The sequence below is a fragment of the Halichoeres trimaculatus genome, unplaced genomic scaffold (genome assembly GCF_033239565.1).
Source record: "Halichoeres trimaculatus isolate MK-OKI-2021-1 unplaced genomic scaffold, fHalTri1.1 fHalTri1_scaffold_12, whole genome shotgun sequence".
NCBI lineage: Eukaryota > Metazoa > Chordata > Actinopteri > Labriformes > Labridae > Halichoeres > Halichoeres trimaculatus.
The window spans coordinates 20587711-20609839 of record NW_027437190.1 but is presented as its reverse complement, the minus strand read 5'-3'; the positions used below and the strand labels follow the sequence as shown (position 1 = coordinate 20609839).

At 38.6% G+C, this 22129-nt stretch overlaps 4 protein-coding genes across 5 annotated transcripts; 3 read left to right on the top strand and 1 right to left on the bottom strand.

Annotated features, from left to right (window-relative positions):
• Positions 1-936: 936 nt before the first annotated feature.
• Positions 937-3346, top strand: ncoa7a (nuclear receptor coactivator 7a). The gene is made up of 6 exons (XM_074684165.1): positions 937-1020; positions 1254-1409; positions 1512-1664; positions 1772-1867; positions 2087-2160; positions 2344-3346. Exons 1-6 carry the CDS (start codon positions 952-954, stop codon positions 2480-2482), a joined length of 687 nt encoding a protein of 228 aa, XP_074540266.1. The 5' UTR covers positions 937-951; the 3' UTR covers positions 2483-3346.
• Positions 3347-4919: 1573 nt separating this feature from the next.
• Positions 4920-8764, top strand: hint3 (histidine triad nucleotide binding protein 3). The gene is made up of 5 exons (XM_074683718.1): positions 4920-5095; positions 5653-5770; positions 6046-6115; positions 7423-7549; positions 7688-8764. The coding sequence occupies exons 1-5, from the start codon at positions 4952-4954 to the stop codon at positions 7733-7735; spliced, it is 507 nt and encodes a 168-aa protein (XP_074539819.1). The 5' UTR covers positions 4920-4951; the 3' UTR covers positions 7736-8764.
• A 175-nt stretch (positions 8765-8939) lies between these two features.
• On the bottom strand, positions 8940-10777 carry LOC141801179 (actin-binding Rho-activating protein). 2 transcript variants are annotated; one of them, XM_074684138.1, is made up of 2 exons: positions 10658-10777; positions 8940-10400 (listed from the first exon to the last, which is right to left on the bottom strand). In XM_074684138.1, exon 2 carries the CDS (start codon positions 10387-10389, stop codon positions 9874-9876), a length of 516 nt encoding a protein of 171 aa, XP_074540239.1. In that variant the 5' UTR covers positions 10390-10400; positions 10658-10777; the 3' UTR covers positions 8940-9873. The 2 variants fall into 2 exon arrangements, with proteins under 2 accessions (XP_074540239.1, XP_074540241.1); XM_074684140.1 differs by having other exon boundaries at positions 8940-10395; positions 10658-10753.
• Positions 10778-11243: 466 nt separating this feature from the next.
• On the top strand, positions 11244-21798 carry trmt11 (tRNA methyltransferase 11 homolog). Its single transcript, XM_074683847.1, has 13 exons — positions 11244-11360; positions 12081-12146; positions 12300-12373; positions 12546-12627; positions 12759-12851; positions 12980-13114; positions 13199-13355; positions 13457-13537; positions 13797-13961; positions 14097-14169; positions 14309-14443; positions 19520-19640; positions 21601-21798. Exons 1-13 carry the CDS (start codon positions 11283-11285, stop codon positions 21739-21741), a joined length of 1401 nt encoding a protein of 466 aa, XP_074539948.1. The 5' UTR covers positions 11244-11282; the 3' UTR covers positions 21742-21798.
• Positions 21799-22129: the final 331 nt, after the last annotated feature.

The window sequence follows — 22129 nt, the reverse complement described above, 5'->3', positions numbered from 1 at the left end:
CAAATGTCAGAGTATTACAGAATGAAATTTGATGAGCTCATGTTTTCTCTCTTTCTCCTGGGGCTGAGGTCGGGTCAGCTGTTATTAATGCATTAAAATGATATGCTAGATAAAAGTCCAAGATTACTCAGTGCATTCCAGTGTCAACAGTGTAATCTGCCCTCTGTCTGATTTTATTTTTTACATAGCTGTCTATGTGTTTTTCTTTTAAGCTTATCAATTTAACACAGATCCTTTAATCCACAGTTGGTCATCTCACACTTTGTAAGAACACAGGACAACTATTATCTGTAAATAAAAAGTACCTTTTGCTATTGTTTCTCCAGGGTGGACCACCTCTACACCTTCTTTGTTCAGTGGTCACCTTCTTTGTACAAGAAGGGCAACAAGAAGCACACTCAGCCCCGTTATCTCATCAGAGAGAAGCTTCAGAACCGCTACCTGGTGGTGGAAAAGGACAAGGTGGCTGTGATCAATAAGCTCCTCAGTAATCCTGCAAACAGCTCTGCAAAAAACTGGGAGGTAAGCTTCTGCAATAGTAACACATTTTCATTCATACAAACAAAAGCTCTCTGTGGGCACAGGAGGTTAGCAGCTGGCGCTCATAGTTCCAACATTTGAAGATGGAAATCACAAAATCTCCTCAAGTTACAGTAACTGAGGTAGTTAAGTGTTTGGCGGTCTTCCCATGAGTTATGGGAAATCCTGTTGTCTATATATGGTCATATTGCCTCTTAGCATCCTGCAACCCTGCCTCAAGTGCCTGTTAGGGAGAAATGAAACCTATAGCCAACCAATAAGAAACCCTGGCACTCAAATCTCCAGCCAATAGCATTTCAGATCAGGAAAGTGAAAGTCACCGGAAGAGAACAAAAGTCAAGGATATAGGCCGGTACATATACAGACATGTGGTACTACAGAGTGCAGAGTGTTACAGAGAAATCAGGAGAAATGAAGCTGCTGCCGGAGAATATGAGAGTGTTTTATTTCGCCAGTGACTGTGTGGAGCCATACGTCCAGGTAGGGCTCCCATGCTGCATGGTAACATGGGGAATTCAGGAGTTTTGAGAAAAGAGCATGCTTTACTATATCTTTATCTTAGTCACCTTCTTTTTATCCATACTTCCTAGGGGGACTTTTTGAATTTAGTTATGAATTCACATTTGAACTGACTAAATTCACCAAGCTTCAACTTTACAATTTAAAGGTAGATTATTCTCTCATGGACTGTCTGCAATTGTGTCCTCTTTTAGATTGTCACTGTAAAGGAAGCCAAGCGACGCCTGAGTCTTTGCAGCTCCGAGGACTCTGAGGCAGAGGAGCCTGAGTACCAGGAGGGAAGTGAGGATGCTCTTCTCCCTGTGCTGGGCGACCACAGCCAACTGCTGGATGATTATCACCTAAAGAGAGTGGGTCACAAAATCTTTTCAAAATCAAGTGCAAGATTTTGTGGTGGACTGTAACTTGTTTTTTTTTTTTACCAGTTAAATGACAACTTTTTCTCCCAACAGCTTGCTGCCCACATGCCAGCAAGGACCCAGGGTTATCCATGGCAGCTGGTCTACAGCACAGTCACCCATGGGAGCAGTCTGAAGACTCTGTACAGGAATATGGCCAGTCTGGACAGCCCAGTGCTGCTGGTCATCAAAGACATGCACAAAAAGGTTGGCACCTTTATCATCAAAACACTTTCAAAACTCAGTCTGATACACTAATTCACAAAAGGCTTGAGAGAATACCTTTAATGAGCCACTTTCTTGCTACTTTGCAGGTGTTTGGCGCTTTTTCTTCAGATCCATTCAAAGTCAGTAAATACTCCTACGGCACAGGAGAAACCTTCCTGTTCAGCTTCAACCCTGAGTTCCAGGTATGAGTGAAACCATTTTTTGTGCCTCGTTTGGGTGCTTGTGTCAGGAGAAAGAAAAAAGAGTTTTTTGATCTCTTATTCACAGTTTACTTGTCATACTAGACAAATTACTATAGGAATTAAAGCACAAGCAAAAAAGTTGTTTTCAAAAAGGATAAAATAAATTTGTTGGTTCTTGTTTTTTGATGTTCTGCATTTTTTTTTTCCATTTTTATCCAGGCGTACAGGTGGAGTGGAGAAAACTCCTACTTTGTGAGCGGGGATCTGGAATCTTTACAGATTGGTGGAGGAGGGTAAGTTACTGATTTACTTTATAAAACAAAGACGCACTCATGGAGGGATTAGTTTCTGCCAGTGTCAAAGCAATAAAAAGAGACCATAAAGCCATAACTGTTGGCTGTTATTAATAAACACATTACAGTGCCTAGTATCTTACAGATGTGGCATTGAACTATTGCCCTTTTATCTGTTTGCAGGGGTGGATTTGGCCTGTGGCTGGATGCTGATCTGTACCGTGGTGCAAGCTTCTCCTGCCCCACTTTTCGCAATGCCTCTCTGTCCTCACAGGAAGACTTCATCATTCAAGACCTTGAAGTCTGGACTGTCCAGAACTGATATAAAAACTTAAAAAGGAGAGACACAACAAAGTGGATCTGATGATCCAGTATGGAGTTACATGCAGAGCATACAGAGCTCCATGGCTGAAAGGGCTACATGTGGATTGAGCCACAAATGTATGACCTGATGGAGAAGCTGCTGTCATCTGTGCACCAGCTCAAGCTCATACACAGAACACAGCATAGTTCGGTGGTCCAGAGCTGGACTTGACGCTGGTGGGATCTGTGCCTGCTAAAGATCTAAGTTTAGTCTCTGCAGATCCAAGATCTGAGTGGTTAAAACCTGCACATCTGAGTCTTCTTGATGAAAACTACCAGTTAGTCATGACTCATGACCAGCTTGATGATTGGTCTAGTTGGCACTGGGATTTGAGGCATCTGAAGCTTCAAGCATACAGTGACTTCCAATTTTTAGAGAGAACATTAAACTACAGTGGTCAGTGTAACACTGTTGGATCAAGTGTTTGTAACTGTTGTAAGGCCGTTAGGAATTATAAGCTTTATTTTTTTTTAATCTATCACTTTCACACAACAATGGGAAAAAGTGAGCAAGTTTATCTGTGAATGTATCTGTGTGGATGTGCGCATTGGTGGAAAGTCTATGTATTGTTTTATCACAGCTTTAAGTGTTATGCAACATGTTTCACACATACAGTCATACATATCTTTAAGAAAAGAATGTTCGTATTAATGTTATTATTATTATTATTATTATTATTATTACTACTGTTGTTGTTGTTGTTGTTGTTGTTGTAAAAACACTGTGCCATGATATGAGCCTTGCTGGCCTATCTAACTCTGGATGTTCTTTTACTTACTACATATGAGGCCTTTTTGATGTAAGAAAGCTACAGTTGAGAATGACGACCAATCAAGTACCGTATTGCACTAAAAAAATGATGACTTATGATATGTAAAGTTTGTAAAGGAAGAAAACTTTGCTATTGACTGTGACTTCTGTTTTTTGAAAATGACAGATCTGCTGGCTTCTTTGCACAAATGGGAAGTCTTTCAAAAAAAGTCCTAAGGAAACTCCTAATTTTTTAGAAAAATTTAAATGCATTGTAACATTTACATAGGAAACTAAGGGGAAAATATATATTTTTCCTGTTTGTTTTGCATTTCTCTTTTGGGGCAGTGCTGGTACTAAGAGTGTCATATTTTGAGGTTACAATAAAACATTGTCTTTCAATGTCTTTAACATTGTGAAACACAGGGTTGATATTTCCAACAAATTTGAATAAAAATTTCTGTAAGAAATATTCCTCACTATGAAGTCAGCATTTTTTTTCATATCAATAATGACAAAAACAGTGCATGTTTTGTTCGATTAACATGAGCTGCAATGTTTGATGTGGATATTTACTTTCTATTCATCTTTTATAGTGTGCTTTAAGTGAGAAAAGGAGTAGCTTTCATTTCCTGCATGAATTTGGGCAAGTCTGCTGAACCATGATAACACTGCCGGCAATGGTGGATCACTAAACCTGCCAAAAAAGACACGAGGCCATAGAGTCAATGTTTAATATGGCAGCTCTTATCAAACTTCAGGGCTCAGTTTGATAAGAGCTACTTGACTGTTTTTTTTTTTTTTTTTTTTTACAAACAACTTAATGAGAATATAAGATTTCTTTCTACAGCTGTCTTACTCAAAATAATCACTCAGATTTTACCGCCGATGTAAATGGAACGGAAAAAAAAGTATCACTTGAGAACAACAACTGAGGTTTGGAAAGTTTTTAGACACCCTTTCACTGCAAAGGACACTTAACCATAGGAAGAACCAAGTGGGTAGTATGCAATGGTAGGTAGGATGGGGGAAATACAAATCTGTACAAGGGGGCTGAATGTCATGGGCTGGTGGGTGGGATTTTTTTTCCACTTGGTGCCTTATATAAAACATGAACTTAAGAAATGTCTCTAAAAGGCCTTCCGGGAGAAAAAAAAAGTTTTCCCAAATTGCTAATGCTCACTTTTTTGCGCCCTTTCCACTGAGTCTTTCTTCTGCATTTGATTTCTTTTGCATTTGATTCTCTAAGAATCCCAAAATGACTGAGCAACTCAGAGAAAGGCTAAAATACATGTTATAGAGCCACTTAATGCCATTATTTCAACGATTCAAAGTCGGGGGAACAGTGGAAAACTAATGCTTCTCCGAACGAACTGAGGGAGAATCGTTATAAAGACCATGGGGGAGAACAGCTGATGCGTCGAATGCACGAAAACAGAGAAAAAAGACGTGAGTTATATCCGTATATCAGTTAAAATGATACAACGTTTTGTTCATTGGCTGCACGTGGAATAAACTGTCTACTTTAATTATGTTGAACAACTTCGCTCTCTAGTGGTGGTTTTCTTCCTCTACTACGCTATCTATTTATCGGTAATCTATCGTTTCCCCTGTGACAGCTCGATGTTCTCTGGGCTCCATTGTGCATGTCTTAACGTTGACAGGTTATTGTAAACAATGGCAGGCGTCGAAGCTGAAGTGACACAACCATCTCAGGTTGAAATTTCAAAAACGGAAAACGTGCCAGCCGAAGGTTATGACAAGAAATGCATTTTCTGCAAGATTGTAAACAATGAAATGGGCACGGAGCTTCTTCACAGTGTGAGGCCATTGTAACAATAATAAAATAAATGTTTATGGTGTCAAGTTAGCCTTTAAGCTAGCCCGTTACCTTTCCAGTCATCTTTGTAAATATCGTTGCAACATAGTCTGTCTTAAATTACGTATTTATTGGTACTTTGAAGTGTTTAACCATTTAACTGTTTAATTTTGACACCGCTAACTGCTGAGCTAACCTGAGTTGCTGTGATGTACTGGTTGCTGTGCCTCAAAAACATTCTATTTTATGCGTCTGTGCATGTGATGTGGTTGTGAGTTTGATCGGCACAGCATATATTTGCTAAAAGCACGTTTTTTTCTTCACCTTTAATCGTTTTATACTCCATCAGTAGATGGCAATTTGGAAACCCAGATGTTAAAGTTGCTGAAGACCTGATAATCCAATTTTACGCGTGGGTTTCGCTATCGACAAACTTTCAGTGTATAAAGATTTGATAAAGAAAAGTTAACGCAATGCAAATTCCTTTGTCTTGCGACCCTAAGGAACTGCATCTGCATGCTGAGTTATTCATTCTTTTTTCCATTCCTCTCTACTACAGGATGAGGAGATCTCATGCTTCAGAGACATCAAACCTGGAGCTCCACACCACTACTTAGTTGTCCCAACCAAACATGTTGGGAACTGTAAGTCTCTCAGCAAGGACCATGTGCCTTTGGGTAAGTCTGTATTGTTATAAAGGAAATGGTTTCACTTTGAAATTCTTCTACTACCACCACCACTACTACTACTGCTACTACTATGTGTTGTTTTCCTCTTTAGGCTGACAGTTTCACTGAGTCCCATTACTGCTTTATTTTGTTGTATTTATTCTGTGTTGGATTAACCAATAATGCAGCTGAAAAATACCAACACCCTTTGTTTGATTTTGCCCCAGATTATTTGTTGCTAACTGCATGTTCAAATAGTCATATCTCTTTGTTGTCATGACCAGTAAAGCGAATGGTGGAAGCAGGGACGGAGATCCTCCAGAAAAACAACATAACCGACCTCAGTGATGCCAGGTGGGCCTCTTTGAGTTTTTTTCAATCTGTATTTTGTCTGAATTATTGTAGGTATGACAGTGAAACAAAAGGTTTCACTAAAGCAGCATATGTCCTTCAATAAGGTCAAGGATCATCCAGTTTATCTTTTACAAATAGTGACTTATCCATCACTTTGTGGTGAACTGCCTCTCTATTACAGTTTTTTATGATTGCTTAAACACTAAAAACAAAAGATTTACAAAATTATCAGCACCTTACAGTCAAGGAGCAAAACATTTGACCAAATTTCCACCACTAAAGTCAGCCTCACACTTTTTGCTGGACAATACACATAGCCATTTGTGGAACACTTAACACACTTACATCAGACACAGAAGTATATCATGATGTCACATCCTTGCAATTCCAAAGCACTGATTGACAAATCAGCACATCCATGAGCCAGTTGATTAAACACACACATCAGATGTGTAAACACACAATTGCTTGATTGTAGACACACCAATCAGGTTTGAGCACTGTGAAATGCAGCAGATGAGTTCACCTGCTTTCAAACAAAATTGAAGGAGTCAGGGGAAGAAGAGTGAGGGTGAGATGGGGAATCTGTGGAGGACAAGCAGGAGCAAGAGGTAGAGGAAGACCTAGGAGAATATGAGTGTGAGAATATGATTGTCTATGTTGACTGATTTGGTTATATGAAGAGAAATAAAACAAATTTTCAATAGTGAAACACAGCAGTGTGTAACTGGTTCAAACATAATTAAGCCTTATGAAATGTGTGTGCTTCATATGGTAGCATGATATGTTTTTTTTTTTATAAATGTGTATAGTTTTTACAAGAGTGTTCCATTTTGCACAGAATCTGAGGTGTTCAGCATATTGTGTGTGTGGTTGTGCTAATTGTGTGTAGTGTTTTGAAATTCTGAGCCTTGTCAAAATCGTGCTTAGGCAATCGTAAAAACTTTATCAATCAGTATTGATCATCAACACTGATCAGGTTTCTGTCTAGATAGAAACCTGAGCAAACAATCCTCAGTAATGGTAGGTAGAGATAAACATACTTATCATCATGGTATCTACTTAAAATCAGAGTAAACAATGAACTGTCTTTACCAAGTCAAGAGTGGTACTTAATACTGTCAACTATTACGGATGTTTAACTGAGTAGCTTGTGTTTGCTTCTGTAACATTCCCCCACTATGATGCTGTAACAGCTGGGAAGCTGGCATTGAGCTTTGTCTTTCTTGTTGAGCAGAGAAGTTACCTGCAAAAAAATAAGAAAAGAAAAGAAAATAATAAAATAAATATTTTTTGCACGTTGGCAGGTTTGGATTTCATTGGCCTCCATTCTGCTCCGTCACACATCTTCACCTTCATGTTCTGGCACCTGCCAGTCAAATGGGTTTCATGTCCCGTCTCTTTTACAGAATCAACTCCTATTGGTTTATCACAGTAAGTTTGATTTTCAATGCTAGTTATTTAGACAGTGAAGTTCAATTTTGTTGAAGTATAAGGAGAAATGAATCAGGGTCCTTCTAGGCTCATGGCACTATCAGACTCATTTCTTTCATATCTGTTAATGTCTTTCAGGCAGACCAGCTGATTGAGCTCCTCAACTCCAAAGGGGAGACGAACTGATCATCTGCTTGGGATCAGTTCTTTGTCTTTGAGACTCTTAAAACCATCTGAAGTATCTTCTATTGCAGGTGTCTTTTTAGACAGACCTCATTGAAATGCTGTCTGCATACAGGCACTGCTGATACTATTTTAAACCAGTGACATACTGTATGTCACAAGACAACAGAGATTCTAACCTTGGTATAAAGTGTTCAGACTACAAAGGAAATGAAATGGTGAACAAAACCAAATCTTTCACTACTTGAGATACATCACCTTAACCTTTTGGGATGAGTTATTTTTTGTCATGATTTTACGAAAAAATTAAGCCAAATTTCCATCATATTGTAACAAGAATGTATTACCTTTATGGACCAAGAACAGTGTGAACTATAGCTGGTAATCGCCAAAGATAATTATGGAGGTAATTAGTGGACATAAAGGTGAGCTTAGAAGAATGACTGATTCATTTAGGTGACTTTTGCTGTCATTGTACAGCCAGAGATGCTCATATAATTCACCAACTATTTCACTTCTTGGCATGCAGCACTGTCCTCATCCTTTGACCACCCTTTGTCAATCCGATAAAATGCATTGATGCTGCAAAACCTCTTACTATTAATTGGAAACTGACTCATATACCTCATCTTCTGTAACATATGATAAAGCTGGGCATGAGAACAGTCCTCAGCTGCTTTATGTGCAGTCTTTTCATTGGTGGGCATTTTGTGGCCAAACTGTCATCACCCAAAGCACAGAGTGGCATCATCATTAACTATTTATGAGATTTCTTTACAGTGGAAGGAGGTTTTTCATCATCTTATAGTATCAGCAACTGGTCTCAACAAGCACTGGTATGAAGTCAGGTATCTTCTGATATATGCTTATTAAACTATGTGAAATGTGTTATGATAAATAATATGAACAGACAGGTAGGTGTGTGTGAAGTAAATAATTATTGTAATCTTTATTATTGATTATAAAGGACTGTAATCAAAGAAAGTTATGCTGTATGTACTGTAAAAGTGTATGCACTTTATGAATGAGTTTAATACTAAATAAACACTGTCTTGCTGCTTTTTTGTGTATTTCCATCAGATCAGTTTACATTGTCTATTCTTGGAGTTGAACAACACCATCATAGTTCACAAAGAATGAGCAATAACAAACAGGATTCAGTATCTATGTCTTTATTACATTGCAGAGAGCAGACTTTGCGCTTTATCAGTGAACCACTAGCATTTCTGAAAATAAATATTTACATGAATCATCTCTTCTAATAGCATAATTATGGCATTACCTGTCACATAAGTGATATAGGTTTGGCTCCATTACAACAGCATTTTTTTGTCTACGCTACTTATTAAATTGTGGCACCATTTAAAGACTAATCAGATTGGCTTCATTTCAAAGTACGTGTAATAAATAGACCCTGTGGAGCATTCGAGCTGTTGGGTCAAGTTCATCCTACAGCACCATATTATCTGTCACAGGCAGCTTCATGTTCTCTTTGGCTTGGTGTCAGTGTCAATAGTAATGCTGACTTTATTTCAAGAGCTCTCCACTTTCTCCATATCACAAAGATAGTGAAGGGAATATGAAGAAAGGGTTAATTTAAGCTAAGATCTGATACCCCATTTACTGTTCATGCAAAAATGAGCCTTTAGCAAAGTGTAGCATATATTCTATATAAGAATAATAGAATTTAAAATGTTTTGTAAAAAAAAAAAAAAAAAAAAAAAAAATGTGACAGTGCTTAAGTCAGGGTATAATTCCCCACCCCATGTCGTGCTGATTTTATCATTTAAACAAACTGATCATTATTAGGGGTGTCATAAGTCTTTTATAACGTAGGATCATTATTGCCTTGCAAAGTTAACATAAGAATAAGCTTAGGGCTTTATTTATTTATTTATTTATCTATTTTTGACAACTGCTGATCACAAGCATTTCTTTTTCCCAAATCAGTTTCTCATTGTGCATAATGTTCCTAATCTTACAAAATAAATGGGGTTTTAAAATACAAGTGGCATACATGATAAATGAACAGTAAAGTGCCTTTCTTCTATTACGTCAGCATAACAGTAAAGGCTGCCATGAGGTAGCTCTATGATGCATGTAACTTTAACCAAGGCATCAGTAGACATTTGATAATCTGATCATTGTAATAGAGTTATAACTACATCATCATCCTTTCCCTGCCACAGCATCTCACCCTCAAAGTCCACAAGTTTCTGCTTCCTCGCTCTCAGAAGAACCCCTACCAGCTTGTTAGAAATGGTAACATATCGCTCAAACAGTTTGCCAAATTTGACAGCAACCTTCCCATCCACCTCTTTTGGCTCTCCAATGTCCCTTATCACCTCACACAGCTCCTGCACCTCTCTGGAAATGTGTGTGTGAGCGTCTTTCCCCCGCTGCTCTGTCATGGATCCCTGAAGAGGTCTCCCATAGTCATCCTGCCCCCTCTGAGGAACCACCACACTGGGCCTAGTGGTGTTACTGAAAGGGTTGTTCCTCTGGTACTCCTGGTGCTCATGAGACCACTTCTGCCAGTTCTCCTTTAAGCCTCTTACGGACACAAAAGACCCTGCAGTGTCATCCTTTAACTGAGCAGGAGCTGGGACGTCTTCTTCAGTTTCCAGGATGGCAGTACTCTGGCTGTTGGTCCCCATAGCTGGCTGTACTAAGAAAAGGGTTACATGTTTGTTGGGTCATGAAGGTTGTACTCACTTGATAGCACCACTTTACAACTATTAAAGCCTACTATAAACAAAAAAGCAGATCTTTGAATTAGTGGATAGCTAGTTGTTGACATATTACTACACATTGGGTTCTTGTTATTAGCTTGTCAAGAAGAAAAGCTTTGTAAAGTCATAGATTAGTACAGGCCTACATGGCATTCAAGAAATTTAAAAAGCATTGAAACTTGTTCCAACTTACATGCCACTCCCTGATTTGATCCTCCACCTGCAATAAAGTTTCATTGTATCCAAAGTGCACAAAAACAATCTAATCCTCGTGCCATTGTGTACTACTAAACATCACAGCACCACTGCTGACAGCAGCAAGAGTGTGGATGATTTTCTGTCCCGAGCAAAACTACTAAGACAGACGTCTGTAACAACCAATAGCCCGCTAGAGGCAATGTGGACAGCCAATCAGTGATTAAAGAGAGTGCCTCTAAAGTAAAGCTGATTAGAGAACGTGAAGAGGAGTTTATCTCATACGGGGGGAGAAAAGGAATGCACTTTTTCCTTAAGCAAGGGGAGGAAGGTGAAACTACAGTCTATTTAACTGATAACCAAAAGTCCTACATCACAATCAGAGAGCCTAATGATAACAAACCTGATAGTAAAACCGTCTGGTACAGGTGTTTTCATACAATATATTCTCAAAAACAAAACAAAAAAAATTTCATGATTGATTTGAAGGCATTCATTACAATGGATTGTATTTAAGTAAAAGTCGGAACACGTTCCTTTCCATTTATGGACAATAGGTCTTCATGCGGAACTTTGTGTTGGAGACTTGTTTCAAGCCGAACGTGTTATGAATCTACAACAAAATGGCGACCACCACTAGTCGATCATGCTTGCAGTACCTGCTACACCTTGCTCAGGATAACTTGGACTTCAGGTTACCGGTAATATTCCAAAAATAATGTTGAGTGTATAGTTTGGTGTGTGTTTCAACATGTGTTTCAAAACTCTGCATAAAAGTTTATTGAAAAGAGAAAAAAAATGAACCACGCGTTAGCTACCTGCTAATTCATACTGTAAACAAACCCATTAGTTTTTGGTACCTCCTTGTTTAATCAGTAACGTATTAACATTTGGTTAATAGAAAGTTTTCACTGGCCTGAACTCCAGCGTCTGTCTCATCAGGAATTTACACCACTCTGCAAATGTTATTGTGCGTATTACAACTACAAACCTTCAAATCTGGGTAATTGTACATAAATCTGCCCACATAAGTAATTCTGTAACAGCTCTGTTATTCTGTAACAGAATAAGAGAAATTAATAAGAATTAAAATTTTATTTATGTTTTTAAATGAACAATATGTACACATTTGTTATATGAAATTGGATGTGCTGTAGTGTTTTGGACGTCATAAAGGTGCAAGTCTAGTCAGCTGTGTTGCCTTTACCCTTTTAATTTTACTTCCTCCGATATCTCAAAAGAGGATTGTAAACATGTAAAGTGTTTCACAGTTAGATTAAATACAGACAGGGTATCTTTTAACCAGTGTTGTTGACAAATATGAGTTATAATGAATCAGGAGTTTATTATTTGCTGTGTCAAATGTCACTATTCCTGGAGTACCAACATCACCATGTTCTTCTTTCTCTTCCTTTTAACAGGAAATTAAGGCTTTGTTGGCTCTCAGAGGAAAACCCTTCCTTCCAGATGCAAACTTCAAAGAAAAGGTTTGCAAGTCAAACAAATACACATGAATTCTTGTCCTGTAAACTCTCCAGTGTTTCTACTAAACTAACTGGCTGTGATTGATAGTTGATGTTTGACGACTTACTTGTCTTGTAGATCTCACTTGCTCACAGTCACTCATCTTTTCTTTGCAGTCTCCTTTCTGGTGTCTCGATGGTTTGTGTGAGGAAGATGTTCGAGGCATTATGGCTAGATCTGTTTGTGCAAAGTGAGTGTTTTAGCTTTGTGAGTAAATAAATAATGGCTTGTCATGTGTTTTGATGTAGTGACTTTAAAATATCGCACATAATGCACTGTGTGTTTTTTTGCTTGGCAGTTTTTTTATGTGCTATGTCAGCTTTTCATGTTTAGCTCTTGTTAAGGCTGCGTCATTCTTGCAGGTCTGCGCTGGAACTATGGGGTCACGGAAAATCACACAGTGAACTCAAAACATCCCTCCTGAACTACCCATCAGCAAACATGGTATATGATACTATAGCTTAGTGTGTCATCCTGTTAAAGGACCAGTCCTGCAAATTTTGGAAACTCATCTCTCCTCATCATAACACACTAAGCCTTGTTTGTTTGTGCTTTTCTTTTACTTTCTCCTACAGTTACCATTTATGCAGAAAGACTCAACCTATAGAATCAATGTCTACACATTTAACAAGACTCTGGAGATGGCAGATAGGATCAAAAGGATTGATGTGAGTATTTTAATGAAACATACATGGAAACTGATTGAATAAGTTAAGATGTGAATGTGTGTGCTGTATGAGTATTTTTAAAATAATAGTATACATGTATAATGACATGGTTTTTATTGTCCCTCTAGTCTTTGGAGTATCTCCCATTTGAGGGCACAGTGAGTTTGAAAAGCCCTGAACACATCTTCTGCTTGTTGGAAGATTACGGAACAGACCCAAACAACATACCTGAGCATCCAGACTACATCTATTTTGGCCGCTGGGTGAGTCACATTTCACCTTTTATGTGTGACTACTTAAGTTCTCTTCAACAGAGCACCTTTCATCTTTATGCTCTTCTGCACCAGATAGTAGATGGACAGCGTGAACTGATTCGCTCCCACAGTGTCAAAAGCAGACACTTCATAGGAAACACCAGTATGGATGCTGGACTGTCCTTCATCATGGCCAATCAGGCTAAAGTCAAAGAAAATGACCTTGTATTTGACCCGTTTGTTGGCACAGGTTTGTTATTTTGTCAACACATACATCGCTAGAAATATTTACTCATGATTGAGAATCTGTGTCAAGAAATTGTTTTAGATCTTTCTATGTGTTTGTTCCAGGGAGCTTGTTGGTGGCCTGCTCTCAGTTTGGAGCTTATGTTTGTGGGACGGATATTGATTACAACACCATTCATGGCAAAGGTAAGAGTTGTTGAGCTTACACGGAACATCAACTGACTGGACTGTCTCCAGCGTGCGAGACTTAATCTTGAACCTTCACCCAAGGCTACACAATATATTGTCTGACCATCATTATTACTATAATCACATTCACATGTGCACCTTTACCTGTACCTTTACATTGTCTTACATTCTCACTTTAACAGTTAAATAAGCTTACAAATGTAGTTCCAACTCTATAACTTTGCTCATATTTTCTGAATGTGTCTTCCTCTTTCAGGCAGGTCAAGTCGTAAAAACCAGAAGTGGCGGGGCCCTGATGAGAATATCCGAGCCAACCTGCGGCAGTACGGGACAGAGAAGATGTATTTAGATGTAATGGTGTCTGATGCAGCTAAGCCTGTGTGGAGGGAGGCTGAGCTCTTTGATGCCATCATTACTGATCGTACGTCAACAAATTAATTTTCAGAATAATTGTTGATAAAACAATAATGTAAACAGTGTGTGGTTAAGTTTTATGATAGGACATGTCTTTTTTCATGTCTTGCTTCTGATTCCTCTGTGATTGTTCTGATTCCAGCGCCATACGGTATTCGTGAATCCACAAGGAGAACAGGCTCCCACAAAGACATCACCAAACCTCCCGATGGCATGTGGGTTCACTCAATACTTCATGTTGAAATGAGCTTTAATCACACATATTTAGATTCTGAACAGCTTCATCATGTCTCCTGTTCAGATATCTTGCTTTAATTTAACACTGTTTGTGTTTATTTGATTCTTTTTTCTCAGCTACGCTGAGTCTCATGTCCCAGTCTCACAGGCATACCACCTTAGTGACATCTTCACTGATTTGTTACACTTCTCTGCACATCATCTGGTAATGGGTGGGAGGCTCGTCTACTGGTTACCTGTCCACAGACCAGAGTGAGTGTTCAGCCATATTTCTTGTTTCATTTGTAGTTGATGAAAACTATTTGGATAGAAACGCAATGCATAAATTCCTTGAACCAAAAGTGGCTTCAACTTTGCATACTGTCACCAAGCATTTATTTTTTTACAAAAAAATTATATATATATATATATATATACTATTCCCCATTATATGTGTAATACGCTTAAGGAGCATAATGGTGATTGAAGACAACAGTTAAGCAGTTTTTTGAAAAAAATAAAAATAAAAAACACCCTATAAATAATGTTGAAAGAATTTCCAAAATGAATAAACCACAGGGTCTCCAGGAGACATTTTAGTGCATCTGTGTTTACTTCCATACTTTCCATATCAATAACAGGCATTTGAACGTAACATCACAAATGGGCGTCCTGCTGATTCTGTCTCTTTTACATTATTATACACTAATCCGACTGTCAATCTGTCAGAAAGAAAATGTGTATTCATAGATCGATCAATAGATACATACATAGGTACTTTATTTATCCCGATGGAAATTCCTATACATGTGATGGTTCTCGGGATAATGATTAGGAACCTGTTAGGCAAGATGGAGACCAGGACCTGGCAAGAATAGGAGGAATAAAGTTCATAGAAGAGCAGTTGAGTTGTGGTGTGAGGAGACATGTAGCCTAATGCTGTGTTCATACCAGTGTATTTAAAGTTTAAGATCAGTTACATTTACAAGTCAGTTGTAAGAGATTGCCTTGTAAAACACCAAATCTGAACTCTGCTTTACCCCAATGTGTGTGAGATAAAAAGAGATGAAGCTGGGCTAGAGGCTACTGCTGCTGCTGGTGAACCTGTATTGGCCGTACTGCACCTGAGTCAGTCTCACCCCGGACTTGGCTCCTGTACCCCATCCTGAACTTCATTATATAACATAGCACCTAATTTCCCTGCCAGAAATATGCTCCACAGACAGCCACGCTCTTGTGATCGATTCAGATATTAAGTCCTGTCTCTACACCTGCACAAAACGAACCAGAGTGGACTCATTGTTTTACGTTGGCATTTCGGCATCCAGTGCAAACACACCATTTAACCATCTTTATGAATGGAACACACTGGGAGAAACACAACAAATATGGCCCAAAATGCCCATTACCGCTTATTATTTGCATTTGATCAAAGCTGAGTCAGATAAAATGAGTCCCCATCACATGACGTGACGCAATGTTGAAAAAAAACTTTTAAACAATTATACTGGAAACAGCCACTCCTTCCTCCAAATTTGTGCCCTTTTATGTTGTATAACGTATGAAATCAATGATTGACTACAGCCACTATCAGACAAGTGTTATGCGTTAATTTACAAAAAATAAAACCTGCAGTATGCTCTTTAAAATATGTCTTCCCATAAGGTCATTTAAATGTGATGGTGAACACAGGTTAGACTGATAAATGTCCTTTTTTGTCGTTTACTCTTTAGCCAGTAGGGGGCAGGCTTATACTATAAACCTGGGTTGTACAAAACACATTCTTGTCGGCCCCAAAAGACTAACTTCATAAAGCATGGAGGCAGTATTTTAGAATAGGTGATTATGTTTTTTAAAGTACAGTTACCACGAGGCTGTGAAGTTTTTTAGTCATCCAGGTTTTATTGACTCAAATCTTCATCCTTAAAGGTCCCTGAGCAAAGTCACAGTCATCAAAAATGCTTCACCTCTGGTTTGAAAAGCTTGTTCCATTCTGAACTGTGGATGCCTGTAAATCAGAAAGCTTTATGATAAGATGTTTTAACCCTCTAAATCTCTAACTCTTTCTTTTTCAGCTAAGTGAATTGGCCCATAAGGGAATTTCAATTCAGTTTTTTACTGCCTTGCTTTTCTTGTCGCAACATTAGCTTCCTGCTCCTATAAAACATCATTCTGCCACTGTTATCACCTGTGTGAATGGCAGTGTTTGTACTGAGCAGTAACAGGTGTGTTGAGGTGGTTAACAGTAAACCACAACTGACTCAGCCTTCATATGTTGTCCTTACAGAGGGCTCTTTTGAGACAAAGTTGTGCATTGTTAAATGTCTGAGCATTAGCAGAAAATAAAGAGTTGACTTTGAGAGCAGGTGTTTGATTGTAAAGGTGGGAGCCACAACAGAGAGTGGCAGCAACGTACGTTGGGGGAATAAAACCCCTGCAGGCCTGGCACTCCCTCCGGTCACTGATTATAAGAGCAGGGAGGAGATGATATAATCCTGCATCCTCTGGCTTTTAGTGTGTGAGTGAGCGTATAATTGTGTGTGTATAGTAAAAAAAACCCTCTGGATCTTGACTCATTTCCCTGTCCGTTTGTCCTTTGGTTATGTGTCTGTGCATCTGTACTGATGTGTGTGGTCCTCTGTATGAGCCCATGCATACATGTGTGTCATCATGTTCACACATTTGTCTTTGCTTCTCATCTACCGGTGCCTGACTCTGTGCCTGTCAGAGCGCCAAGCCAAAATAAACGTCTGAGGCCAGGAGAGTCAGATATTTGAACTATCTGTCTCTGCAGTCTGACCTGTGTGCGTGTTTGTGTTTCTGTGTACAATCACATGTGTGTAAGCCCAGTCAAAGCCTGTCTCCTGGGCCTAATCTGGGGCTCTCCGGGGCAGCTATCAGGTTTCTGTCACCCCCACATATGTCTATATGCACGTCCATGGCTCTGATAGAAACACTGGGGATTATGTGTGCTTCATTGGAACATGGAGGCTTTGTGTGTGTATGTCTGTGCCTGTGTGTCTCTGTGTGTGTGGGAACAGGAGAGATGACAGGTGACATAAGGTCCTGTCAGCAAATTTGGTGTCTAGACCAGGTCAGACCCTTTAAACTCTTTTCTCTTTAAAAATAAATAAAGGAAGAAAAAGTATCAAGACGGATGATGAAAAATCAGTCATCACAGCCATAAAGTCACTTAATTGCAACGTAAACAGGCAGAGCGCAGAAATAAATGTTTGTGTTGTCAGAAGTAAGGTGATACATGTGGCAATAAGCGTAATCTAACAGTGTTTTCATTTTGAGGACACACATTTTTTATTCTTACTACCCTATTGGACATTTTGATAAATCTCTCAATTTATGGCTCTGGTACAATAACAAGCGACCACTGTCTTCTTCCCCAGCAGCAGATTAAGATCACATGCATCTGTTGGCTGTTATTTTCATATTTTTCGGGTAGTACAATTTGAAACTGTGGTCATTTTTAAAAAATATAAGAGTAAAATTAAATTCCAGCAAGCCTTTTTTTATTAGCTTTAGTGAGCATGCTGGTTAAAGCTCCCGTTTAGTTACAGAACTCAGTATGTTATATGATAGGACTTTTTTGAACTGAAAAAAAACAAAAAACAAGATGTTGATCAAGATCGATTATTTCTATAGGGTCATTTTTAATGTCTGAAACTGCTGCCAAGGGGTACATGTCAAAGTAATACACAGCAGGCCGCAGAAGAGATCTTTTTAAACCCCCCTCTGCGGAGATACTTGATTAGTGCTGCATCAGACTGGGAAAAGGAAGTGATTAGTGATTTTTAGTTATAACGCTACTCAAATACTTTCAGGGCAAGATCTTCAAAGAAGATGTAGAATGAACCAAAAATAGAAAATAAGTAAAGTACTCTTTATAAATCAATTCTGCATATAAATACAGGGATATTACACTCTGGGGCAGTAACAAATGCAAGTGGTTTTGACATTTGGTGACAGAAGAGGACAGATTTGTATTTGTATTTCGAGAGTGACCAAACAATGGTGTATTGTAGCAGAAAAAACAGTTTGTGTTACAAAAAGGAGGTTTAACTCAAGCAGCTGGAGTGCAATCCCAAAACAAATCATCTGACAAGAAACTTAACTTTATTTAATTTATATAAATTTATCACATCTCATATAATTCTAACCCTGGTCCCCCAACCTTTTTTTTCTGTTGTCAAAGAGGGAATATTTTAAAACAACAGTTCATGATTCCTAAGTCCTATTTGCCCAAAAGGCATCCATTGACAACAGACTTTTTTCCATGAATTTCTCTACTGTTTTCCTTCGCACAATTAAAAATGTGAAGAGAAACAGGACATTAAAAGAGGGAATAGCTGAGTTGACATGCCCTGAATTTTCAGAGACAGCAGTTGAACCATCAACCAGCATACCAACAACTTAACCTCTGTTTGCTGGCCACTTTCTCTGACCCTGCTCAACCAGAGCTCCGTAATATTAGCTCAAAAGATGAAGTGAAACACTGACCAGAAATGGTAGCAGCTACATAAAATAAGATACAGTAAGACTGTAAAGATATAAAATGTATGTATTGGAGTAATAGGTGTAATACAGATGAAGTCCTTGTTTTTCAGATGTAGAAGTAAGCACTGAAGGTAAAGTTAGTGGAAAAGGCACTAATGATCACAGATTGACAGGAGTAGGTCGTCCCTCTCCTGCATCACCTCCAGTCACCTTGACGACCTCGCATTCCACAATCACAGAGGCCCATGAATTGCCATGACAACAGAGCAGACAAACAGTAATGTACAATCTGGCTTTGAGTGGAAAGTGTTGTTCCTGTGAAAGTGGTCAGGAAAAAGTGCTACTGTGCACAAATATGCAAACACATACATCACCACTGTTAATAGGGCTTAACCTGGCCTGGCTGATGATGACAGAGACAGCAGTCAACCTAGCCGGCTCTCTTTTTCCATCTTAATCCTGCACAATATTAGATGCTGCAGACCCAGCAGATTATTGAATCCTTTTCAAACAAATTTGTTATCCTTATTATGTCCAGCTTGTATGAGCCAACCCTAACCTTCAAACACAACTGACAAGAGAAGCAATTTATGTCAAACAAAAACTAACACAATCTTTCTTCATCTTTTGCTTGTTTAAGACAGACTTTCAACTGGACACAGACAGACGTCTTAAGTAATAACTTAGTGATCTGGATAGAAAACTGAAATAACCAGACTCAACATTTTATGAACCCTTTTATAATCTCTGCTCAGAGCAGAAATGTCTCTCTCGTCTTTAATCTAAACATTACATAGACTGATGTGTAACTAAAATTGTGAATGTTTGTCCATTTCTCAGGTATTGTGAGGAGATGCTGCCTCTTCACCCGAGTCTCCAGCTCATCAGTAACTGTGAGCAGACTCTCTCCAGCCACACATCGCGACGCCTTATCACCATGGAAAAAATCAAAAAGCCTGAGGTGTGTTTGCATAATTCTTCAGTATATTTCCATTTAAACCATGAATAACATGTAGTTAACAAGCAAAATAAACACCACCTTTCTTCATTGTATGTTAGTAAATTTAAAGTAGATTGTCGCCAGCACTTGTATTAGTGTGGTCATAACTGTTTTGTCTTTGACCTTCAAACAAAGTGGCACAAATGAACACTCAACTAAAACCAAAGCATGTGTCTCCCCTTCTCTTTCTTTCTTTTGAACTAACAGTCACAAAAAGATACATAACCACAAAAGTATGTCATGTTAATGTATGTAGGATGTTCATCAGTATACGTTTTTGACATGTCATCCCATAACAGAGATGGTGTCTCTGTCTGTTGGGAGTGAATCATCTCCATCTGTCTGTGATTGACTCCTTCAGACTTAAGAAACCCTGAATGGGGTAATCACATATCATATGGAAAACAATCCATCTTTGAATCTGACATTCATTTCACTTCAAAACCACAAATTGTTCCCATAATGGGCTCTGTGTGGCACGCAAAGAAAAACACTCATCCTTTCTGGCTTTTATCTATCTATGAATTTAGAGTTTACTCACCTATGTGAATGAAATCACCAGGTTTTTCATTTCAGTTGTGAACTTCCATAGTTGATATCTTGACAAAAATGGTCCAGCCTAACTGCTGTTGTTGTTTTCTTGTGAAAAGTTACAGAAAGTTGTCTCCAAAACTTTTTTTTTTATTTAATAGGTGTGATGAAGTGACGTGAACCAGTTATTACTTTCAGTCCAGTATAACACTTAATGCTCTTACCCCTCCACGTGTATGATTGTTGGCAGAGACTGAGTTGATATAACCAGAGGTAAATTTGTTGTTCTGTCCCTCTTTCCTCATTAATTTGGGGTCATGGTTATTTTGTCAGTCATGGTTATTTTCTCTCAGTGTGGTCATGGAGACCGTTTCCAGGTCGCTTGGCAGCATCAATAAGCAGAGGAGAGGTGTTGCTGAGAAATTACAGGCCAAACGTTAGAGTCATCACTTCCCCCTTTACTCACCTCATTATTCGTCTAACCAGCACATCTCTTTCTGCCTTCATCCCTTCACTGACCTCCAGCAGCTATCTTACAGCCAACACAAACTGTTTAACTGTGGGCTTCTAACAGTTCATAATTATTATTAATATGCATGAATACGGCCCTGTTTCTGTGCGCAGACACGGAAAATGTGATGCAGAAATTACACTGATGCATATTTTAGTAAGAGTTATCTCCTTAAATGGGAAAATAACTTTGGTGTTATTATCATTCTCATTTATTATTAATAAAGTGGTGTAAAACATCTGGTCTTTCTGTATAAGGAGGGGTAACACACTGCAGGTTGTTACCAAGGTTCATCCTCATTTTTGTCTTACAAAATGCTTTAATCTGTAAAACAGGGTATTAATTTGTCCCTTAAGGTGTGATTAAGTCTTATTTAGTACAATTAAAGGATGGTTTACTGCAAAATGCCAACTTAACCAAATTGATAGAAAGGTGAGAGCTTTCGTCTAAAACAAAGCAGAGTTTTTTCAGGTAGTTCACAAAGTCTTTTTTTTGCTCACAGAATATCAATTGCTTACACTATCAGTCTATAACAGCATGATCCAAATAGCACAATAGGCATTCTTTTTTAATAACATGTTGTCTGCTTACTCTTGCTGCTTCCCCTGCAAACTGCTTTGCAAACCACCTCCACCCCAGCGCCTCCTTTCATTGTCTGATTTTACCAGTGTTGGATGAATTGTCACTGATACACTCTGTTCTGTAAAGCTGGTGGTCTTTGCTGCTGGATCGTGTGCTTCCTTTTACATTCTACAGATGAATGTAGAAGGTCAGGGAGCTCCCAGAATGGAGCCATACCTCAAGAAGTAATTGTTGGATGCAAGCAATGAATTCTTAGTCAAATCCAGTTTGAAAACCTCTTCCACTTTATCTTAACAGGAATTAGAAGGCCTGGCTCATCTAACAGACCCCCGCTTTTGCCCATACCAAGGACACAACGCCTTCAGAGAGAAATATTTCAGCGGAGTCAACAAAAGGTGTGGCAAGGATGAAGAAAAATCTGATGTCAGTGGAGAGTGACAACCTGAGAGGAAATCAGCAGAACCACAACCAGAAGTGGTCATCTTTGGTCTCAAAGTGGTGTTATTTTTTATCCTCATCTCTGTTTTAGTACGTATTTTTACTGTTTTTATTGTTTTGAAAATAAATTTGTTAAATCAAAGTGTGCTTTCATTACTGTTTCTACCTTTACAGCTGCTCTAGTGTAGTTTAACTTAACCTTCTATGTTTGTTCCTTGCATTTTAAGTATGTTTTCCAGGGATTAAGTGTAACATTCCATTAAAAATTGAGTTTTTATACAAAAAAGATAATAAAAAACTCAATGTAGCTCAGTTTGAGCTGAAATTGATATGTCTTCAAGCACTTCTACTAAGGCTTCTTTTTTCTGAACTGGGTGTTGCCCCTTTA

Coding starts and splice junctions, on each gene's coding strand:
- ncoa7a (XM_074684165.1), top strand. CDS start 952: ATGAAGCTGCTGCCGGAGAATATGAGAGTGTTTTATTTCGCCAGTGAC. Junction 1,021..1,253: donor GTGTGGAGCCATACGTCCAG/GTAGGGCTCCCA, acceptor GTCCTCTTTTAG/ATTGTCACTGTAAAGGAAGC. Junction 1,868..2,086: donor GCTTCAACCCTGAGTTCCAG/GTATGAGTGAAA, acceptor ATTTTTATCCAG/GCGTACAGGTGGAGTGGAGA.
- hint3 (XM_074683718.1), top strand. CDS start 4,952: ATGGCAGGCGTCGAAGCTGAAGTGACACAACCATCTCAGGTTGAAATT. Junction 5,096..5,652: donor GCACGGAGCTTCTTCACAGT/GTGAGGCCATTG, acceptor TCTCTACTACAG/GATGAGGAGATCTCATGCTT. Junction 5,771..6,045: donor CAAGGACCATGTGCCTTTGG/GTAAGTCTGTAT, acceptor TGTCATGACCAG/TAAAGCGAATGGTGGAAGCA.
- LOC141801179 (XM_074684138.1), bottom strand. CDS start 10,389: ATGGGGACCAACAGCCAGAGTACTGCCATCCTGGAAACTGAAGAAGAC.
- trmt11 (XM_074683847.1), top strand. CDS start 11,283: ATGGCGACCACCACTAGTCGATCATGCTTGCAGTACCTGCTACACCTT. Junction 12,628..12,758: donor ACTACCCATCAGCAAACATG/GTATATGATACT, acceptor TTTCTCCTACAG/TTACCATTTATGCAGAAAGA. Junction 19,641..21,600: donor AAAAAATCAAAAAGCCTGAG/GTGTGTTTGCAT, acceptor TTATCTTAACAG/GAATTAGAAGGCCTGGCTCA.